A 17,591-nucleotide genomic window follows, 5' to 3' on the forward strand; every position below is an offset into this window, starting at 1 on the left:
TTAGTCTATTAGTATTAGTCTAGGAGTCACTATTAGTCTATGTTTACTTTCTTTGCATCTCAAGTCATGTGTAATATATATATGTCCCTTGGGCCTTCAATACATATAAGTTGCTTTCCTAACATGCATCTCGTGCGTTGGGTTCGTCCACCGATCGCCCGTGTCCGCATCTTGTCCACTAGGCGGACGGGTGACACAAACGGATAAAATTCGGACAAAATTCGTGTCAGTTTGGGTCTCCCTGTTAGAGTTGCCCTTATCAGTGAAAAAGAAAACTTGTGGTGCCTCCCTTGCATTCCGTGTTGTTCACCTCTTCTTTAACACAAGAACCTTTCTTACATGCCAGTGCCAGGAATGGAGGGCATTCTTTGATCTCCTGCGGTCCTGCCACCTTATCTTTAACCAAAGCAGAGAGGAAACCATGAAATCAAGTGGCCTCTTGTACTACAAGTAAAAGTAGTCTACCGAAAGGGAAGGAAAGAACCAACGAATCCAGGGGTAAAGCAAGAAAAAGAAGCGAGCCATGTTGATGATACTTGATCACAGGAGCCAGCAGTAGGTGCGAAAAGGGGGTGGTCGTATACATGGTGATGGAGGGGTACTCATCACTTTAGAAAAAGGCCCATTCCAAGGGGCATCATACGGCTTAGAGACGGTTACCGTGCAATAATAGCATCATCGTTGTACCAACGGCTACTTCTGCCCCCCACAAGGCCAGAACCGGCAAAGTATTTGTAGTTCGGTGTGAGGGAGAACGGACGTTTGGAGGCCGAGCTTCATGAAGCTCGAAACTTTAAAAAAAATCATATCTTAAACTTTTTGGTTTCAGAAAAATCTAAAAAAAATATGCAACTAAAGAAGGACGTTATATGTATGTGCGTAAATTTTTAGGATGATATATTTTAAAATACGATCTGCACAGAAAAGATAAATTCATGACCTAGGACGATGAATAGTACCATGTGTTAAAAAGTTTCATATTTATCTTTTCTGTACAGGCCTCATTTTAACGTATTTTTTTTCTGAAAATTTACACACATGTGTGTTACGCCCTCCCTTATCTCTGTATTTGTTTCCAGAATTTTTTGAAATGTAAAAATGTAAATTTTCATGAATTTTGGATTTCAAACTTATGCAATTTCCAGGGTGTGAGGCATCATTAACATTTAACAAACCCCAAGCATGGCGAATTGGCAGCACTGTTCATGTAGTGAAGGCCTGTCACGTCCCTCTTAATCAGCAAAGTTGTGTAAAGAAGCTCGAGACATAAAGCATCACCATATCCTGCTCTACTCATGCTCGGAAACCGGTAGAGACCAAAATCTGATCCCAAGAAAGCAAGCAAGGATTATACTAGTAGCCTAGCCGGTACTGTATATATAAACAGACAAGAGGTAGATGGTGGGAGAGAGGGGGAAAAGGATAGCGCCGGACTGATGCTTGCTGTCGTCCGTTGCCTGCCCCAGCCTTCCAGCTCAGGCACCACCTGTCCGTTGCTCCGGGTTCCCGGTTCCCTCGCGCCTCCGCCGCGCCCCCGTGAACGGTACCAATCTCCACCGCATGCAGCAGCTACAAGTTGCTGCACCAGTACCATAGCTCACAGGACAACCCACTCACTCACTCACTCACTCGCACCAGGAGCATCAACGTGTATCGTGGGTGTATGCATGCATGACAGCCAAAACGCAATAAGAAACACAGAGTTCATCAGTGATCTACTACAGCAGAAGTTGCTGCTGCTGCTGCTTCAGTGACTGCAGAGGTAAGGGAATTCAGCTTGTTTTTGTTAGTTTCTGTTAAGTATACCATGTAGTTTTTGCGCAAAGTGGTAGCTCAGCACGCCGATCCTTGTTTGTGTCTCTTTTCCCCGGTTGATAAGCAAGTATATATTGTAAGGTTGTTGCACTCTGCACTCTGCATCAGGGTTCTCTGCTGGTGCTAATGCTGGGTGGGGATACATCATGCATGGGACGAAAGCAATAGTCTAGTCTAGTCTCTAACGCCAACAAAATCTCCATGAGACATTAGTCTGGACGCCATTCTGCTTCTGCACATTGTTGTTGTTGTTGTTGTCCGGTCACCACTCACGAGTACCTGTCGCTCAGGCGGCTTTGCCGCTTTACATCCAGGCCTCTGAATTCTCCCTGTACCCGCAACCCACAATCAAAAGCTCGATTCCACAGCTGCTGCCGGTACAGTCCTCGATCACGAAAGCCGGAAAGGAATCGCCAAAGGAGGTTGCCTTGTGCAGTACACATTCTTAATCCCATCATCTTTTTGCTCCGCCAGTTCTTGCCGATCGAAGGAATCGTCTTCGCCGGCAATGGCGGCAACTGGTGCGAGCCGTCTGCTGGCGTTGGTCTTCTTGGCGGTGCTGCTCCCGGGGGGCGCGCCGCTGCTGCAGGCGTCCCAGACGTGGACTCTGCTCAAGGTGCAGCAGCTGCTGGGCCGGCCGCCGGTGCTCCGGCACTGGCGCCGCACCACCGACTTCTGCGCCGGCGCCGGCACCGTCGCCCCCTCCGCCTCCGTCGTCTGCTACGGGGACACCGTCACGCAGCTCCACGTCGTCGGGGACGCGGGCGGCGCGCCGCCGCTCCCGCTCAACTTTTCGCTTGGCGCACTGGTCACCACGCTGTCCAGGCTCCCCGACCTCAAGGTGCTCACGCTCTCCGGCCTCGGCCTCTGGGGCCCCTTGCCGGGGAAGCTGGAGCGGCTCGCCGGGCTGGAGATCGTCAACATGAGCCGCAACTACCTCTACGGGCCCATCCCGAGGGGCCTCTCGCGGCTGCAGGGCCTGCAGACGCTCATCCTCGACGACAACATGATCGGCGGCGAGGTGCCGGGCTGGATCGGCACCGCGCTGCCTGCTTTGGCCGTGCTCAGCCTGCGGAACAACTCGCTGGCCGGCGCCGTGCCGGAGTCGCTCGGGAGGACGCCGTCGCTGCGGTCGCTCGTGCTCGCCTCCAACAACCTCTCCGGGAACCTCCCTGACATGCGCGGCCTGGCGAGCCTCCAGGTGCTCGACGTCGGCGGCAACTCGCTCGGGCCGGCGTTCCCGCGGCTCGGGAGGAAGGTGGCATCGGTGGTGCTGAGCCGGAACAAGTTCACCGGGGGCCTGCCCGCCGCCGAGCTGACCTCCTTCTACCTGCTGGAGCATCTGGACGTGTCGCAGAACCGGTTCGTCGGGCCATTCCCGCCGGCGCTGCTGTCGCTGCCGTCGCTCCAGTACCTGAGCATCGCCGGGAACAGGTTCACCGGGGCGCTGTCCGACAAGGTGCCCTGCGGCGACAACCTCCGGCTGGTCGACCTGTCGTCGAACCTCCTGATGGGGAGCGTGCCAGCCTGCTTGAGGCCAGGCGGGAAGCCGGCGACGGTGGTGCTCTCGTCGGAGAACTGTCTGGACAGAGGCGACGGTTCGCAGCACCCGTCGCCGTTCTGTCAGAACCAGGCACTGGCCGTGGGGATAGTTCCTCGTCACAATGAAAAGAAGAAAGTTAGCCGGCACGCGGGCTTCATCGCCGGCATCGTGATGGCGGTCGTCGTCGCTGTCTCGCTCTTCGGCGCCATGGCCTTCTTCGCCGTCAGGAAGATGACCATGGAAGGGGGGAAGACGAGACCCTCGGCGACATTGATGGAGGACCATACTTCCACTTCGAGTGCCTACCCTTCCAAGCTGTTCGCCGATGCACGTATGATCGATCTCTCAATTTCATCTTGTGACTTGTAAAATTAGTCTAACATACTCTGAATTTCATCTTGAAATCAAACTTGTTGAAAAATCACTGACATTTGCTTCCATTTTGTCATTTGGGACGACAAATAAAAAGGTTACATATCACAGACAGTGAAGCTAGGAGCATTGGGGATCCCACCATATAGATCATTCTCTTTGGTCGAACTCGAGGCGGCGACGAACAACTTCGCAAACTCTTGCCTGCTCGGGCAAGATTCTTATGGCGAGGTACAGCACCGCCGATCTCTCCACTAAATTTTCTTGAGTCTGTTCACAATTGGGCAAAGGTGATGCCTGCAATTAACCTTGAATTGTTCTAGTTATTATGCCCATGACCATGAGTTCATTATATCAGATGTATCTGGGGAAGCTAAGCAATGGTGCCGCAGTGACAATCAGGAGCCTCAAGGTGAAGAGGAACCAGAGCTCCCAAAGCTTCAACCGCCACATCGAAACGATATCTAGGCTCAGGCATCGGCACTTGGTCAGCGCTCTAGGGCACTGCTTTGAATACGATCTCGACGACTCCACCGTAACCCAACTCTACCTCGTGTTCGAGTACGTGCAAAATGGGAACCTGAGGAGCAGGATTTCGCGTAAGTTGTTGGCCCTTATCTCCTTCATTTATTCAGTTGCTCTGGCAATCCAATGGCTGAATGTTTATGTTGCTTGTTTGAACTGTTCTTACCAGAAGGAACTGAAGGGCGGAAGCTTACCTGGGGGCAGAGGATATCGGCCGCCATCGGTGTCGCCAAGGGCATCCAGTTCTTGCATGGAGGGATCATACCCGGTCTATTCGGGAACAATTTGAGGATCAGCAACATTCTTCTAGACCAGAACCATGTCGCCAAAATAGGCAGCTACAATATCCCAATCCTAGGAGAGGCTGCAAAACCTGAGGTAGATCAGCGAAATACTAACTTATGATGTGAAACATCCAGCTACACTTTGTAGAGTTTTATGGCTATTTGCTGACCAACAACAATGCATGCTGTTTGACAATCCAACCAGGGAGGGGCTGGAAGCAGACACCAAACTGATAGGTAACTACAAATTTCAAGCTTCAGTTGCTTCTCATTTAGCAGTTCCAACTTCCAACCGGCACAACTAATATTCTTCTTCATTCCTTGTTCTGTGTTGTCACTTTGCAGCACGATGCTCAGCGACAAGATCGACATATTCGATTTCGGAGTGATCCTGCTCGAGCTTGTGTCTGGGAAGCCGATCACATCGATATATGAGGTGGAGATAATGAAAGAACTGGTATGTATGATCTATCATCACCTGTAGTTGTAGTAGCTGGTAGTGCACAAACCCAACACAAACACACACCTGAACCTCATTGTGCTGCAGCTGCTGTGGGCAATGGCGGAGGAGGACAGGGCCAGGAGGAGGAGCTTCGTGGACCCGGCGGTGAGCAAGAGCTGTTCAGAGGAGTCACTGAGGACCGTCATGGAGATCTGCCTGAGGTGCCTGGCAAAGGAGGCGGTGCACCGGCCGTCCGTCGAGGACGTGATCTGGAACCTCCAGTTCGCCACCCAGGTGCAGGACGACTGGGAGGGCGAGATCCGGAGCGGCGACGGGTCCCCGGTGTCGTCGTCCCGGACTGCCAGGTCCTCCAGATTCAGCAGATAGAGATATAGATGATAATAAACCAGCAGTTTCTCCCGTCCAAATCGTCCAGCTCCCAGGAGGATGGATGAACATGCCGCTGCCGGTGATGAGAGTTGTCCTCCAGGATGTGCAGAAAAGGAGGCTCCAACTGCTCCGGTTGTTTTCCCTCTGTCAGTGTAGAGCTTTTTTTCTTCCTCTGCTGTGTTTCTCTATGAAGCCTTGATCCCAGAAGCAAATTTTCCTTTGTTTCATCTCTATGTGTAATAATGTTGGGCAAGCATCATTCTGTCAAAAGCAAAGTTCTGCTTCTACCGAGGAATAAAGAATAACTTTCATCAGTATAAAAACTACTCCCTCAGTTGCATAATTAGTGTCGTGGTTTTAGTTCAAATTTGAACTCAAAGCCACAGCACTTGTTACTCCCTCTGTAGCAAAATATAAGACATTTTTTGGTGTAGTTGGCTACAAAAAAATGCCGTGCATTTTGTTACAGAGGGGGTATTATGGAACAGAGGGAGCAAATTTCCGCTTGTACGAAGCACCAAGGGTTAAAAAACTAGCAAGTTGCAACAACTTCTAGCTATATATAAAATCTTTACAATGGCTAGCATGCCTTAGTTCACCAAACAGGTCACACGCACTGAAAAAACAACAGGAGATCAAGCACAGGGACACAACGGCCATGGTTTTTTTAATGTTTTAGTTCGGTGGTACAGACCAGCAAAGCCAGAAATGGAGACGTTCCGGGCATCGCTTATTGCAGGACCTGGTGACGCTAGTCCGCTGTCCAGCTCTGCTCCACGACCTCACGCACCTTGCGGTTGTACTCGCGCTTGTTCTCGCTGTACATTCTGGCTGCTTCGGAGTTGGCTGGAGAATTCGGATTCGGGTCGCACAGCAGGGACTGCAGAGCAAACCACGACAGAAATAAGTAAACTAAGTTGAGTGTGTGGATTCAGGGACAGATAACCAATGGCGCCCCAGGCCACTACTTTCAAAGTAAGTAAGGAAAATAATCATTACATCCACAACGGAACAGAAGAAAGGCTGTATTTGGTAACTTGCTATTTATGATCAAACTTTAGGAAGCTGTGTCACTGGTAACTATTCATTGGTCGCATGTTACCTATAGGACAGGTGGTTGTTACACAATAAAAGTTGTCAATAAAATATGAATCTAGCCTCAGTGACAGTACTGGCCCTGTTTGGATCCATAGGCTAGAGTTAGTTTGAGCTAGTTGGGGCTCAAATAGCTCTAAAGTATCCAAACATGAGGGTTAGATTGGAGCTAGTTGCATCTAACCCATCCAAAAAAACTAGCCCATCCAAGAGGTGCTAATTGGAGCTAGTTTTCATGGGGCCTGCTAAAAGGTCACTTTTCTCTCTCTATACTACCCATCCAACTCATGTCAATATCAAGGCTTGTTTCCTCTATACTATTGTAAAAATGAAACAGTTTTTACTTCTGATGACAGCAATACGGATTGTGCAAACTCAGGAGTAGTTGGTAGGTGCCAATGGTTGCATTGTGTAATGAAGTGAACAGCAACCAATAAAGCTAGCAAATTAGTCTAATCACAGTAAGAGATGGCCTAAAGAATACCTGGATAGAGGTCAATATTGCTGCAACATCATATATAGGGCTCCACTGGTTCTGTAGGATATCCAAGCAGATGCTTCCATCTGCATAGACTGGACAGATAATAGAAAACATTAAACCAATTTCCAACAGACCTTCAAGGCTTCAATCTCTGAGAACAGTTTAGTCATTTCAAGAAGCAATCGAGTGATTGATTGAAAGTCATAAAGAGGGCATACTGTTTGGGTGGAACATCCTTGAGACAAACCGAACAGTTGGTGGCTTGTTGGGGTAATCTTCTGTGAATTGCAGGGTCAGCTTGAACGTACCTATAATGTGTAACATAATCAATGTTAGCAAACTTACGATTACTTGAAACTACTAGTTTGTTCTCCAGACTACAGCAATCGAAAGACACAGTGTGAACCATATTTCACTGGTACCATGTACTCCCTCCGTCCGGAAATACTTGTCCTAGAAATAAATAAAATGGATGTATCTATAACTAAAATTAAGTCTAGATACATTCATTTCGAAGACAACTATTTTCGGACGGAGGGAGTATGTAGTTTCCTTGGATCATGAGCATAAGCTTGTCAAACTAAACTAGGTTGCAATCTTAACAAACCAAACCAAACCATAGGGATACGATCCAATGAACATCGAACTGGATCCAAAAGAAAATATTATCAGTTATCACAATTCCAGGGTGTGTTTAAGTCTTGCAGGCAACCGACATTGGGTAGAAAGTAGACATTCCTGAATCAGATGATCATGCATTCTAGGCTTCTAGAATATTTTGTTCCAAACAAACAAAACCCCACAAAATAAAGCTGATATTTATTTACTGGAGCCCCGTCTCAGTACCTGCAGAAGACAAAATTGATTTGTCCTCTGGGCTCTAGACATGAAGTGACCTCCCCCAACAAAAACACAATGTGCCCGATAAACTATGCCAGTTGTACTACGACACCAAATTACCAATGATTAAATAAATCATACTCCAACGTGCACATGCAGGAATAGAGACCCCATCTCAAACAAGGGCTCCCCAATCACCATTTACATGATGGCTACACACGTACATGACGAACACATGACTTAAGGCTAAGACTAAGGTAGTACATACTACTCCCTCTATCAAAATAAACATTTTTTGACACTGTCAGTGTCAAATAGTGTCTTATATTTTGATACAGCGGGAGTACATAATAATTGTTAGCTGGCATACACCACACACAAAAAAAAAACTCCAGCAGATATAAGTAATGATAGTCAAGAAGACTAACCTGCACACACACTCCGTCACTATTATTTCAAGAGCCAAGAGCATGTTCTTTTACGGGCCATATGCTTATTACTGATTTCAGGTGTGCCAGATAGTATGCCAAACTGTAACATACACTTCAAAGCAATGATAGAGAACAACGCTTCTAAGCGTGCACTTAGGTGTGCCCTAGGCACTAGGCGACAACGAAATGCCTAGCCTTAAGCGCTGCTAGGCGTGCGCCTAGGCCAGATAGGCACTACATAGAGGCAAGATTAGGAACTAACCTTGCTTAAAAATAGCTGCACTGTGCACATTACTAGACCAAATTTAACATCTGTAAAAGCATGTTTCTTGCTAGCCTGTGAGAGGCTGACACCCTTTAGCATCAAAGCAGCAATCAAACACGAGATGGAAGCCTTTTCTGTTTCCGTTAAACAACCGGCATCACAGATGGTACAGCTTTCGGTTTCCTGCCGTATCAGTGACATAAATCGACCGGTAAACGACAGGCTTGGTTAGGCAGATGGCCTTTTTTGGGGCCAAAAGTTATTACATATCAAACGAGGAAGACGACAATTTCTCAAACGTTACAGAATATAAATAGGCCCAACTTCAGTACCAATGAACTGATAGCTATATCACAACAGGCAGCCCATTACATATCCGTTAAACAACGGATATCACAGGTGCTACAGCTTTCGGTTCATAAACCGACCGGTAAACGACAGGCTTAGTTAGGCAGATGGCCTTTTTTGGGGCCAAAAGTTATTACATATCAAACAAGGAAGACGACAATTTCTCACACGTTACAGAATATAAATAGGTCCAACTTCAGTACCAATTAACTGATCGCTATATCACAACAGGCAGCCCATTACATATCCGTTAAACAACGGATATCACAGGTGCTACAGCTTTCGGTTCATAAACCGACCGGTAAACGACAGGCTTAGTTAGGCAGGTTGCTATTCTGGGGGCAAAAAGTTAATGTACTTCCCATTAGCTTTACATATACACTGTGTATATGAGAAATCAAACGAGGAAGGCGACAATTTGTCGAACCATGACAAGTTACAAATAGGTCCAACATGATACCAATTAACCAATCACTATATCGCAACAGGCAACCCGTTACGTTTCTGTTAAACAACGGACATCACAGAAGCTACAGCTTTCGGTTTCCTGCCGTACCAGTGACATAGTCCGACAGGTAAACGAGAGGCTTAGTTAGGCAGGTAGGTATTTTGTGGCAAAAAGTTATTGCACTTCCCATTAGCTTTAGATATACGCCTTGTATACGATAAATCAAACGAGGAAGACGACAATTTCTCACGCGGCTACAGATTATAAATAGGTCCAACTTCAGTACCAATTTATAAATCACTATATCACAACAGGCAGCCGTTTCCGTTTCCGTTTCCGTTTCGGACATCACGGATGCTACAGCTTTCGGTTTCCTGCCATACCAGTGACGTAAAACGGCGGGTAGACGACAGGCTTAGTTAGGCAGGTTGCTACCTTGGGGGCAAAAGGTTCCTCTACTTCCCATTAGTTCTACATCCACACCTTGCATATGAGAAATGAAACTAGAAAGACAATTTTTCGCGCGCGATTACAGATCATAAATAGGTTAAATAGGTCCAGCCGCAGTGCCAATTAACCAATCAGTATAGTATCACACGGCAGGCAAACACTAGTAAGTAGTAATCGAGCAGCTATACGCGGATGAATCATGAATGAAACACAAACTGAAGCGTAAATCGGGAACAGGCTCTCACCTCCATCCCACGGCGTGTCATCGGGCCTGCGGAATCACGCAAAACAAAAACAACAACATCAGGGAACCATACACCAATAACCTAGCAAGATATAGAGGAAGGAAACCGCGGGTGCGCGAGATCCCCCGAGCTCCAAAACCTAGGGATGGAAACGACGGCAGGAAAAGGGGGCGGGGATTCGGTGCTTCATACCCGAATATGACGGCGTTCCAGAGCGTTATGTTGTTGTCGTGCGGCGCGCCGCTGATGCCGGCGGGCGGGTCCTGCTGCAGGCGCTTGAAGTCGCGCATCAGGCGCTTCCTCGCCGGCGTCGACATCTCCGAGCCCCCGCCTGGCCCCGTTCCTCCCGATCCCTCGCTCCCGGAGCGGCCGCCGCCTCTCGATGGGTTCCCCGGGCTGGTGGTGCGGGGGGGAAGCTTCGTCGGTGCGGAGGTGGGCGTGCGCGTGGGGGAGGAAAGGGGGAGGGGATGGTATAGGAGGGTGGGGGCGCGAGGAGCGTGACGTCCCTCCCCTCCCTCCGTCCCTCGTGAGCCGTGGGCTCGCGTAGCCGCCACGCGCTGGCCCGGCCCCACCTGTCGGTGAGGGGTATCGGGTGGCATGATGGGGGGATGGGGATGAGGACGGCTGAATCTGGGCACAGTGGAACGGATGGGCCCAGCTGTCGGTGGCTGCTGGCTCAGATTCCGCGGATAGGACACGGTCGGTCGGCGTAGGCGGTGGGAAAGGTGGGCCTGCGGGGCCCAGAGAGAGTGGCCGCCAGCCGAGCCGAGGTCTCTTTTCGTTCCTATCAGATCCTGACTTTTGTCTCAGAAAAAAAAATGCTCCAGGCCCTGCAGGAAGAAAGAGTTTCATACTTTACCTTTAAAAAAAATATATGCTCCTTTTTGCGAATAAAATCTGCTCCCCATTCTAGCCCTAAAAGTTTTTTTTCTGACACTCAACATTCACTGTTACAGTGTTACTTGAGTGGTACGGCTGGTGTGGAAAAACGGCAATTCAGGCGTCTTTGTGAAGACAAGTCCAGAGGTGCTTTAAAGTTCATAACGGTTAAGATTTTTTGCACAACTCAAGCAACCACTCGTCCCAAAAATGTAATGCAGGTTACCAAAGATGTTTCATTTTCTACTCGCTCCACTGCTGGCTCATACAAAGTCGGCGATACTAATTATCTGAAAAATGATTATTAGATCAAAAGATGTAGATAGGTTTAAAAAATCCCGAATTTTAAAATTCTGGGAATAAAAAATCACGATTTTTGTATATTCATATATTCCATAAAATGTTAACAAATTTCATAGGTTGGTAAACTTAAAACTATTCATACATTGAAAATTGTGGCGAACTTTAAATTACTCGTGAATAATTTTTAAATTGCCAAACTTTCTAAATCCATGGACATTTTAAAAGTTAGTGAATATTTTTAAAACTCATAAAATATCAAATCCATATTTTTTTTTCATATTCATGAACAAGTTTTAATTTATGATTATTGTATTGTTCCTCTAGCTGGTTATTATGGTTATTCATGAACAAGTTTAAATTTTTTATGGTAGTCTTGATGGTCTCTGGTGGTTACGTGAGCTTCTTTGTGGCTCACAAAATCAATCAACCACAAGCAAACAACACATCTGTAGATGTAATAGAAAGAACATCATATGACCATAACAACAGTCTGCATCCAAACAACTAAACATGCAAAATACCCGCTTAAGGCCTTGTTTGGGAGGAAGGGGTTGGGGAGGATTGTGGAGGGGGGGGGGGGTCAGAGGATTGGGTGAATCCGTTCCTTCCACCCAATCCTCTCAAATCCACTCAATTGCCAAATCCCCGAGCCATGAGACAAGGTTTCTGAGCCGCGTGGGTAGGAAGAAATCGAGGGGGATTAGAGAGGATTGAAGGGGTTTGTTCATCACAAATCATGTCCACCAAATGGACATGCAGGGAATTGCGGGCTTTCTGATCCCCTCGGGGATAATCCCCTACAAACCTCCTCAAACCCTGCGCACCAAACAAGGCCTAAAGGTGGGTTCATCAGCGCCCCCAAAGTCCTGATGCACCAAGAACCAACATTATCAAAAATAGCGGAGCTCTGCGGAAAATGGAGGGCATGGCAGCCAGGAAGATTCTCCTAGGAGTTCCGCTTTTCAATAAATGTCGGTGAGGGCCCTAGTTATCCATCGGCCTCCTGCTATGGTGCTACATGCCCCCATGGACCCCGCCCACCGCTATTCATTTTACCGTATTTCCAACTGAAGCGAGCAGAACTGCATGTTCCCTTACCTCCTTGTTTCGGGCATAGATCCTCTTCTCCTAACTTCCATGAACCTGCCAAGGACCCCCTCTTCTCCTACCTCTTGATTCCGCCATGGATGTGCCTTCTTGACGTGACCAAATCGACCACATCCATGTGTACCCTATGGAAAGTGAGAAGGAGAGTGTTCCCCATGGCTGGATCTTGTTGTTGTAAATCACCATGGTCCTGTTGCCGGAGGTCATGCTATGAGCCTTGGGTAGTGAAGCTGCGAGCATAGACGTTGGCCAACAACGACATGCTGTGATCATGGGACATTGAAGACGACTGCAACATGAACGGTGTTGCGATGGCAGTGAATGCAACATGGGCGATGTTGCGGTCAGGAGAGGCTTCAGTGATGGGAAGGTGGCAACATCGTTCATGTTGCAACGGATCACCAGAACATGGCCCGTGTTGCACTGGATGACAAAAGGCCGAAGTAATGCAATGTCATGCAAGCCAAAGGTGACCACAACATGGTCCATGTTGCAATGGTTGCGTGCAATATGATCCGTGTTGCGATGATCCTACAACTATCTAGGAAAGACCAAATGGCTGCCAACCCAGACGATCTTTAGGGTGTAACATGCACTTAAATTGAGCCACTGAACATAAATAGCCAATGCCTACAACTTGCAATTACTTCCCAACTTGGAAGGAAGTGAAACACAGTAAGCTACTTCTACTTCATGAATATGGGTAGAGGAAGGAAATAATGAAAGAAAAAAATCTACTGCACACCATATTTTTTATTCTTCTTTCCCATTGAGGGGTATTTAAAAGGAAAAAATGGGTAAAGGGTTAATTCGTTCTTGAAAGTCATTTCATTAACAAGTAAATGGGAACATCCTTGATTGGAATCCAAAGAATGTAGTACTTGATAATTTCTACAGATTGTAAGTCCTTATCATGAAAGCGTCTCCACTTCTCGACACAAGAACACAGAATGTCTACTCTACACTCGACAAGCAATGGGTTCAGTGCTCGCGTAGCGCATGGATGGACACCAAAAAGGATGGTTGGATCTTGCGCGTCTAAGAAGAAAACACCGATCCGAGCACGGATCAGAGTCTCATGATAAAAAAGGATGCTGATAAGCACCCACACGTATGGTGGAAGCTGTTGGGGAACGTTGCATGATAAATAAAATTCTTCCTATGCACATGAAGACCTATCATGGTGATGATCATCTATGAGAGGGAGATCGGATCCACATACCCTCGTAGATCGCTGAGCGGGAAGCGGTAATAAACGCGGTTGATGTAGTGGAACGTCTTTGCGATCCAAATCGCCGCCGTCCCACGATCCGTCCTGATCTAGCGCCGAACGGACGACACCTCCGCATTCAGCACACGTACAGCTCGACGATAATCTCCGCCATTTTGATCCAACAAGAGAGGGCGGAGAGGTAGATGACTTCTCCGGCAGCGCGACGGCGATGGTGGTGGAGCTAGTCTAACAGGGCTTCGCCTAAGCACCGCTCAAACTAGACTAGAGGAGAAACAGATCTAGAGAGAGGGCAACACGTGGTTGACTGTTGTGTCCAAAAACCCTCAAAAACCTCTAGTATATATAGGAGGAGAGGAGAGTAGGCAGCCTTGGCCCCTACTCCAAGTAGAAGGGGTCGGCCAAACCAAGGAAGAGTCCACCTTCCCTTGCGGGAGGGTGGACTACTTAGGGAGGACTCCTCCTTCCCTTCCTTTTAAAGGTCTTTTACCTTTTATCTCTTCTCCTAGCCGCATGGGCCTTTGAGAGAGGCTCGGCCAGCCCACCAGGGGCTGGTTCACCTCTTCTCACAGCCCACAAGGCTCTTGGGTCGTCACACCCCTCCCGATGGTCCCCGGTACCCTCCAGGCACTCCCGGTACACTACCGATGAGGCTGAACTTTTCCGGTGACCGAAACAGGACGTCCTATATATTAATCTTTACCTCCGGACCATTTCGAGCTCCCCGCGACATACAGGATCTCATCGGGGACTCCGATCAACCTTCGGTCACCAATACCTATAACTCAACTATACCGAAACATCACCAAACCTTAATTGTGCAGACCATGTGGGTTCGAAAACTATGTAGACATGACCGAGACACTCTCCGGACAATATCCAATAGCGGGACCTGGACGTCCATATTGGATCCTACATATTCTACGAAGATCTTATCGGTTGAACCTCTATGTCAAGGATTCACACAATCCCGTATATCATTCCCTTTGTCCTTCGGTATGTTACTTTCCCGAGATTCCACCGTCGGTATCGACATACCTATTTCAATATCGTTACCGGCAAGTCTCTTTACTCGTTCCGTAATACAAGATCCCGTGGCTAACTCTTTAATCACATTACTTGCAAGGCTTGTTTGTGATGTTGTATTACCGAGTGGGCCCCGAGATATCTCTCTATCACATGGAGTGACAAATCCCAGTCTTGATCCATGCTAACTCAACGGACACCTTCGGAGATACCTGTAGAGCACCTTTATAGTCACCCAATATAGTTGCGACATTTGATACACATGGCATTCCTCCGGTGTCACTGAGTTACATGATCTCATGGTCATAGGAATGTATACTTGACATGCAGAAAAAATAATAGCAACAAAATAACACGATCATATGCTACGTTTATAGTTTGGGTCTTGTCCATAACATCATTCTCCTAATGATGTGATCCCGTTATCAAGTGACGACACTTGTCTATGGTCAGGAAATCTTAACCATCTTTGATCAACGAGCTAGTCAACTAAAGGCTCACTAGGGATAGTGTGTTGTCTATGTATCCACACATGGATTTGAGTTTCCAATCAATACAATTCCAGCATGAATAATAAACGATTATCATGAACAAGGAAATATAATAATAACCAATTTATTATTGCCTTAGGACATATTTCCAACAGAAGCAACACCAGACCACACGTCTCATGACCACACATTGGGCCATTCTCCGCATATGCATGCACAAGCGACGAAACTGATGATGTTGTCAGGAATCTTTTGTCTTTTTAGTTTTTAAAATGTTTTATCTCTTAAATATAAATTTAATGAAAAATTGTGTTCACCATTAAATCAGTCACAACGAGATCTTCAAAACTAAATCTCATATCGCTATGTTTTGACGACTTTTTTGGGGTTAAAAATTGTTATGTCTACTTCACATAAATTGCCATCATGATTACTCTGAAGTTTCCATGATATATTTCAACTACTTTTCTTCTATGTTTAAAGTAAATTTTGATATGTTATAAAAAAGAAATTAAGAAACTGAAATTGACATGAATAATTACTAAAATTTGTCATGATCCATGAAATAACTTTGACATGGTTCATAAGTAAAAAAGGAATATGTTATCAATTAGTTAAAAAATGCACGGTCAATGGCTCAAATGTTCCACAAAATTGACATGGTAAATTACTTAAATTAGCCATGGTACATGCACTAAAATTTGCCACTGTTCGTACAAAAAAAATCATGTTCAAAATACTAGAATTGCCATGGTCAAAATACTACAATTGTCGTGATTTAAAAACTCAATTTGCCATGATGAACTACTAAAATTGTCATGATTCCTGAATTAAATTTACTATGGTTAATTACTAAAATTTGTCATGGTCAATTAATAAAAATTAACGTGAAAAGTAGTTGAGATATAATGGCTTTAAATCTAAAAGAAAAACTAGATGAAACATGTTGTGGTAACTTTGTTGTAAACACCATGACAGTTTCAGAGTAAACATAATGGCAACTCTTGGCCCAAAAAAAGCTCGTCGAAACATATCAATATGCGATCTACTTCCTTCATTCCTAAATATAAGTCTCTTTAGAGGTTTCACTAGGGACTACATACAGATTTATATAGACATACTTTAAAATGTAGATTCACTCATTTTGCTTCATACGTAGTCCCCTAGTGAAATCTCTAAAAATATTTATATTTTGGAACGAGGGAGTAGTTATGAAGATCTGGTCGAGATGGATTTAATGATGAAAACGATTTTTTAATTAGATTTTTTATTTAACAAATAAAATATTTTGAAGTTAAAAATCAAAAAGATTTCGCTGGTGTCGTATGTTTGATGTGGCAAGATGAATAATTATAAAAACGTGTGAACCATGTTATCTCGTATCACGTGTAGACGTTAACATTTAGGTAAAAAAGAAAACCAAAGTCACAGGGCACTGCGCAGCAACAAAATTGTTCGGCGAACCAACCTAGCGAAGGGCAGTGGAGAGAGGTTGCTTTGCTCCCGAATGCTCACGGACTGCCGGAGGGAAACTTTTAAAACCTGGGTGTATATACACTCTATAAGCAAACAAAATTTGCAATTCAACAAAAAATTTAAAAAAATCTAAAAATATTTTTGAATTAAATTTGACCTTTCATTGTAGTTGTAAGAAAAATTTCACAAAAGGAAAATTAGACTTTGATTTCTTTTCAAAAAAGAGAAATTTTCAATCAAAATAATGTGAATAATGATCTATAATAGCAAATAAATTTTGTCTTTTTTGTCTAGAAGTCAATGTTAATTTTTTCGTGAAAATTTATATATTAGTGGAAAACAAGATCAAATTTAATCTAAAAATACTTTGAAACTATTATAACATTTTAGTTAATTATTAAAAAAATCCTTATATAAAGTGTATATACAATTACGAATCAAAGTGTATTTCACATCGACTGTGGTAACATAATGAATGAATAACGAAGTCCCCGGAGTGGGAAACGAACTCGTACAATCAGAAGGGGTTGGGAGGGGATGAATCGGCCAGACCGATGTTGATGTCGCCGTGAGTTAGTGAATTGGTTCTGACTATGTGCGTGCTCCCGCCCAAGACGGCTCCATGGAGCTCGGGGCCAAGAAATCCACTCTCCTTCTCGCGATAGTAGGACAGACAAGAAAAAGGTCAATCTCTCCCTAATAATAAAGCAAATAGGGTTTCTGGTCGTCCGTCGTGGCATTATTACGAAAAAATCCCTCAGTTTTCAGTTAATCAACCCGCACTCCTTTCTTAAGTGAAAAAAAACGTTTCGTCCCGACCGCCCCTCCCCCTCCTCCTCCTCTCGGCCGCCCCTCCTCCTCCTCCTCCCGGCCGCCCCTCCCCCTCCTCCTCCTTCCTCCCTCCCCTCCCCCTCCTCCTCCTCCCGGCCGCCCCTCCCCCTCCTCCTCCCGGCCGCCCCTCCTCCCCCCTCCCCTCTCCCTCCTCCTCCTCCCGACCGCCCCTCCTCCTCCTCCTCCCCTCACCGATGCGGTGATGGGTGTGGTGGTGGATGGAGGAGCAGGGCGTCAGACGAACATTCCATGTCGTTGTCGAGGGAGGCGAGG

General features: G+C 46.1%; 2 protein-coding genes across 4 annotated transcripts; one reads left to right on the forward strand and one right to left on the reverse strand.

Annotated features, from left to right (window-relative positions):
* The first annotated feature begins 1,300 nt into the window (after positions 1 to 1,300).
* LOC123452621 (probable inactive leucine-rich repeat receptor-like protein kinase At3g03770) lies at positions 1,301 to 5,694 on the forward strand. 3 transcript variants are annotated; one of them, XM_045129312.1, is made up of 8 exons: positions 1,301 to 1,762; positions 2,290 to 3,689; positions 3,828 to 3,961; positions 4,089 to 4,329; positions 4,425 to 4,633; positions 4,745 to 4,776; positions 4,885 to 4,996; positions 5,087 to 5,694. In XM_045129312.1, the coding sequence occupies exons 2-8, from the start codon at positions 2,324 to 2,326 to the stop codon at positions 5,366 to 5,368; spliced, it is 2,376 nt and encodes a 791-aa protein (XP_044985247.1). In that variant the 5' UTR covers positions 1,301 to 1,762; positions 2,290 to 2,323; the 3' UTR covers positions 5,369 to 5,694. The 3 variants fall into 3 exon arrangements, with proteins under 3 accessions (XP_044985247.1, XP_044985246.1, XP_044985248.1); XM_045129311.1 differs by lacking the exon at positions 1,301 to 1,762 and having other exon boundaries at positions 1,963 to 3,689; XM_045129313.1 differs by lacking the exon at positions 1,301 to 1,762 and having other exon boundaries at positions 2,106 to 3,689; positions 4,428 to 4,633.
* Positions 5,695 to 5,895: 201 nt separating this feature from the next.
* LOC123452622 (ubiquitin-conjugating enzyme E2 2) lies at positions 5,896 to 10,520 on the reverse strand. The gene is made up of 5 exons (XM_045129314.1): positions 10,167 to 10,520; positions 9,975 to 10,000; positions 7,166 to 7,255; positions 6,951 to 7,039; positions 5,896 to 6,251 (listed from the first exon to the last, which is right to left on the reverse strand). Exons 1-5 carry the CDS (start codon positions 10,289 to 10,291, stop codon positions 6,123 to 6,125), a joined length of 459 nt encoding a protein of 152 aa, XP_044985249.1. The 5' UTR covers positions 10,292 to 10,520; the 3' UTR covers positions 5,896 to 6,122.
* Positions 10,521 to 17,591: the final 7,071 nt, after the last annotated feature.

Source organism: Hordeum vulgare, chromosome 5H, assembly GCF_904849725.1.
Source record: "Hordeum vulgare subsp. vulgare chromosome 5H, MorexV3_pseudomolecules_assembly, whole genome shotgun sequence".
Lineage (NCBI taxonomy): Eukaryota > Viridiplantae > Streptophyta > Magnoliopsida > Poales > Poaceae > Hordeum > Hordeum vulgare.

Coding starts and splice junctions, on each gene's coding strand:
- LOC123452622 (XM_045129314.1), bottom strand. CDS start 10,291: ATGTCGACGCCGGCGAGGAAGCGCCTGATGCGCGACTTCAAGCGCCTG. Junction 7,256..9,974: donor TGACACGCCGTGGGATGGAG/GTGAGAGCCTGT, acceptor TACACATTATAG/GTACGTTCAAGCTGACCCTG. Junction 6,252..6,950: donor CAATATTGACCTCTATCCAG/GTATTCTTTAGG, acceptor TTTGCTCTGCAG/TCCCTGCTGTGCGACCCGAA.
- LOC123452621 (XM_045129312.1), top strand. CDS start 2,324: ATGGCGGCAACTGGTGCGAGCCGTCTGCTGGCGTTGGTCTTCTTGGCG. Junction 3,690..3,827: donor CAAGCTGTTCGCCGATGCAC/GTATGATCGATC, acceptor ACAAATAAAAAG/GTTACATATCACAGACAGTG. Junction 4,997..5,086: donor TGGAGATAATGAAAGAACTG/GTATGTATGATC, acceptor ATTGTGCTGCAG/CTGCTGTGGGCAATGGCGGA.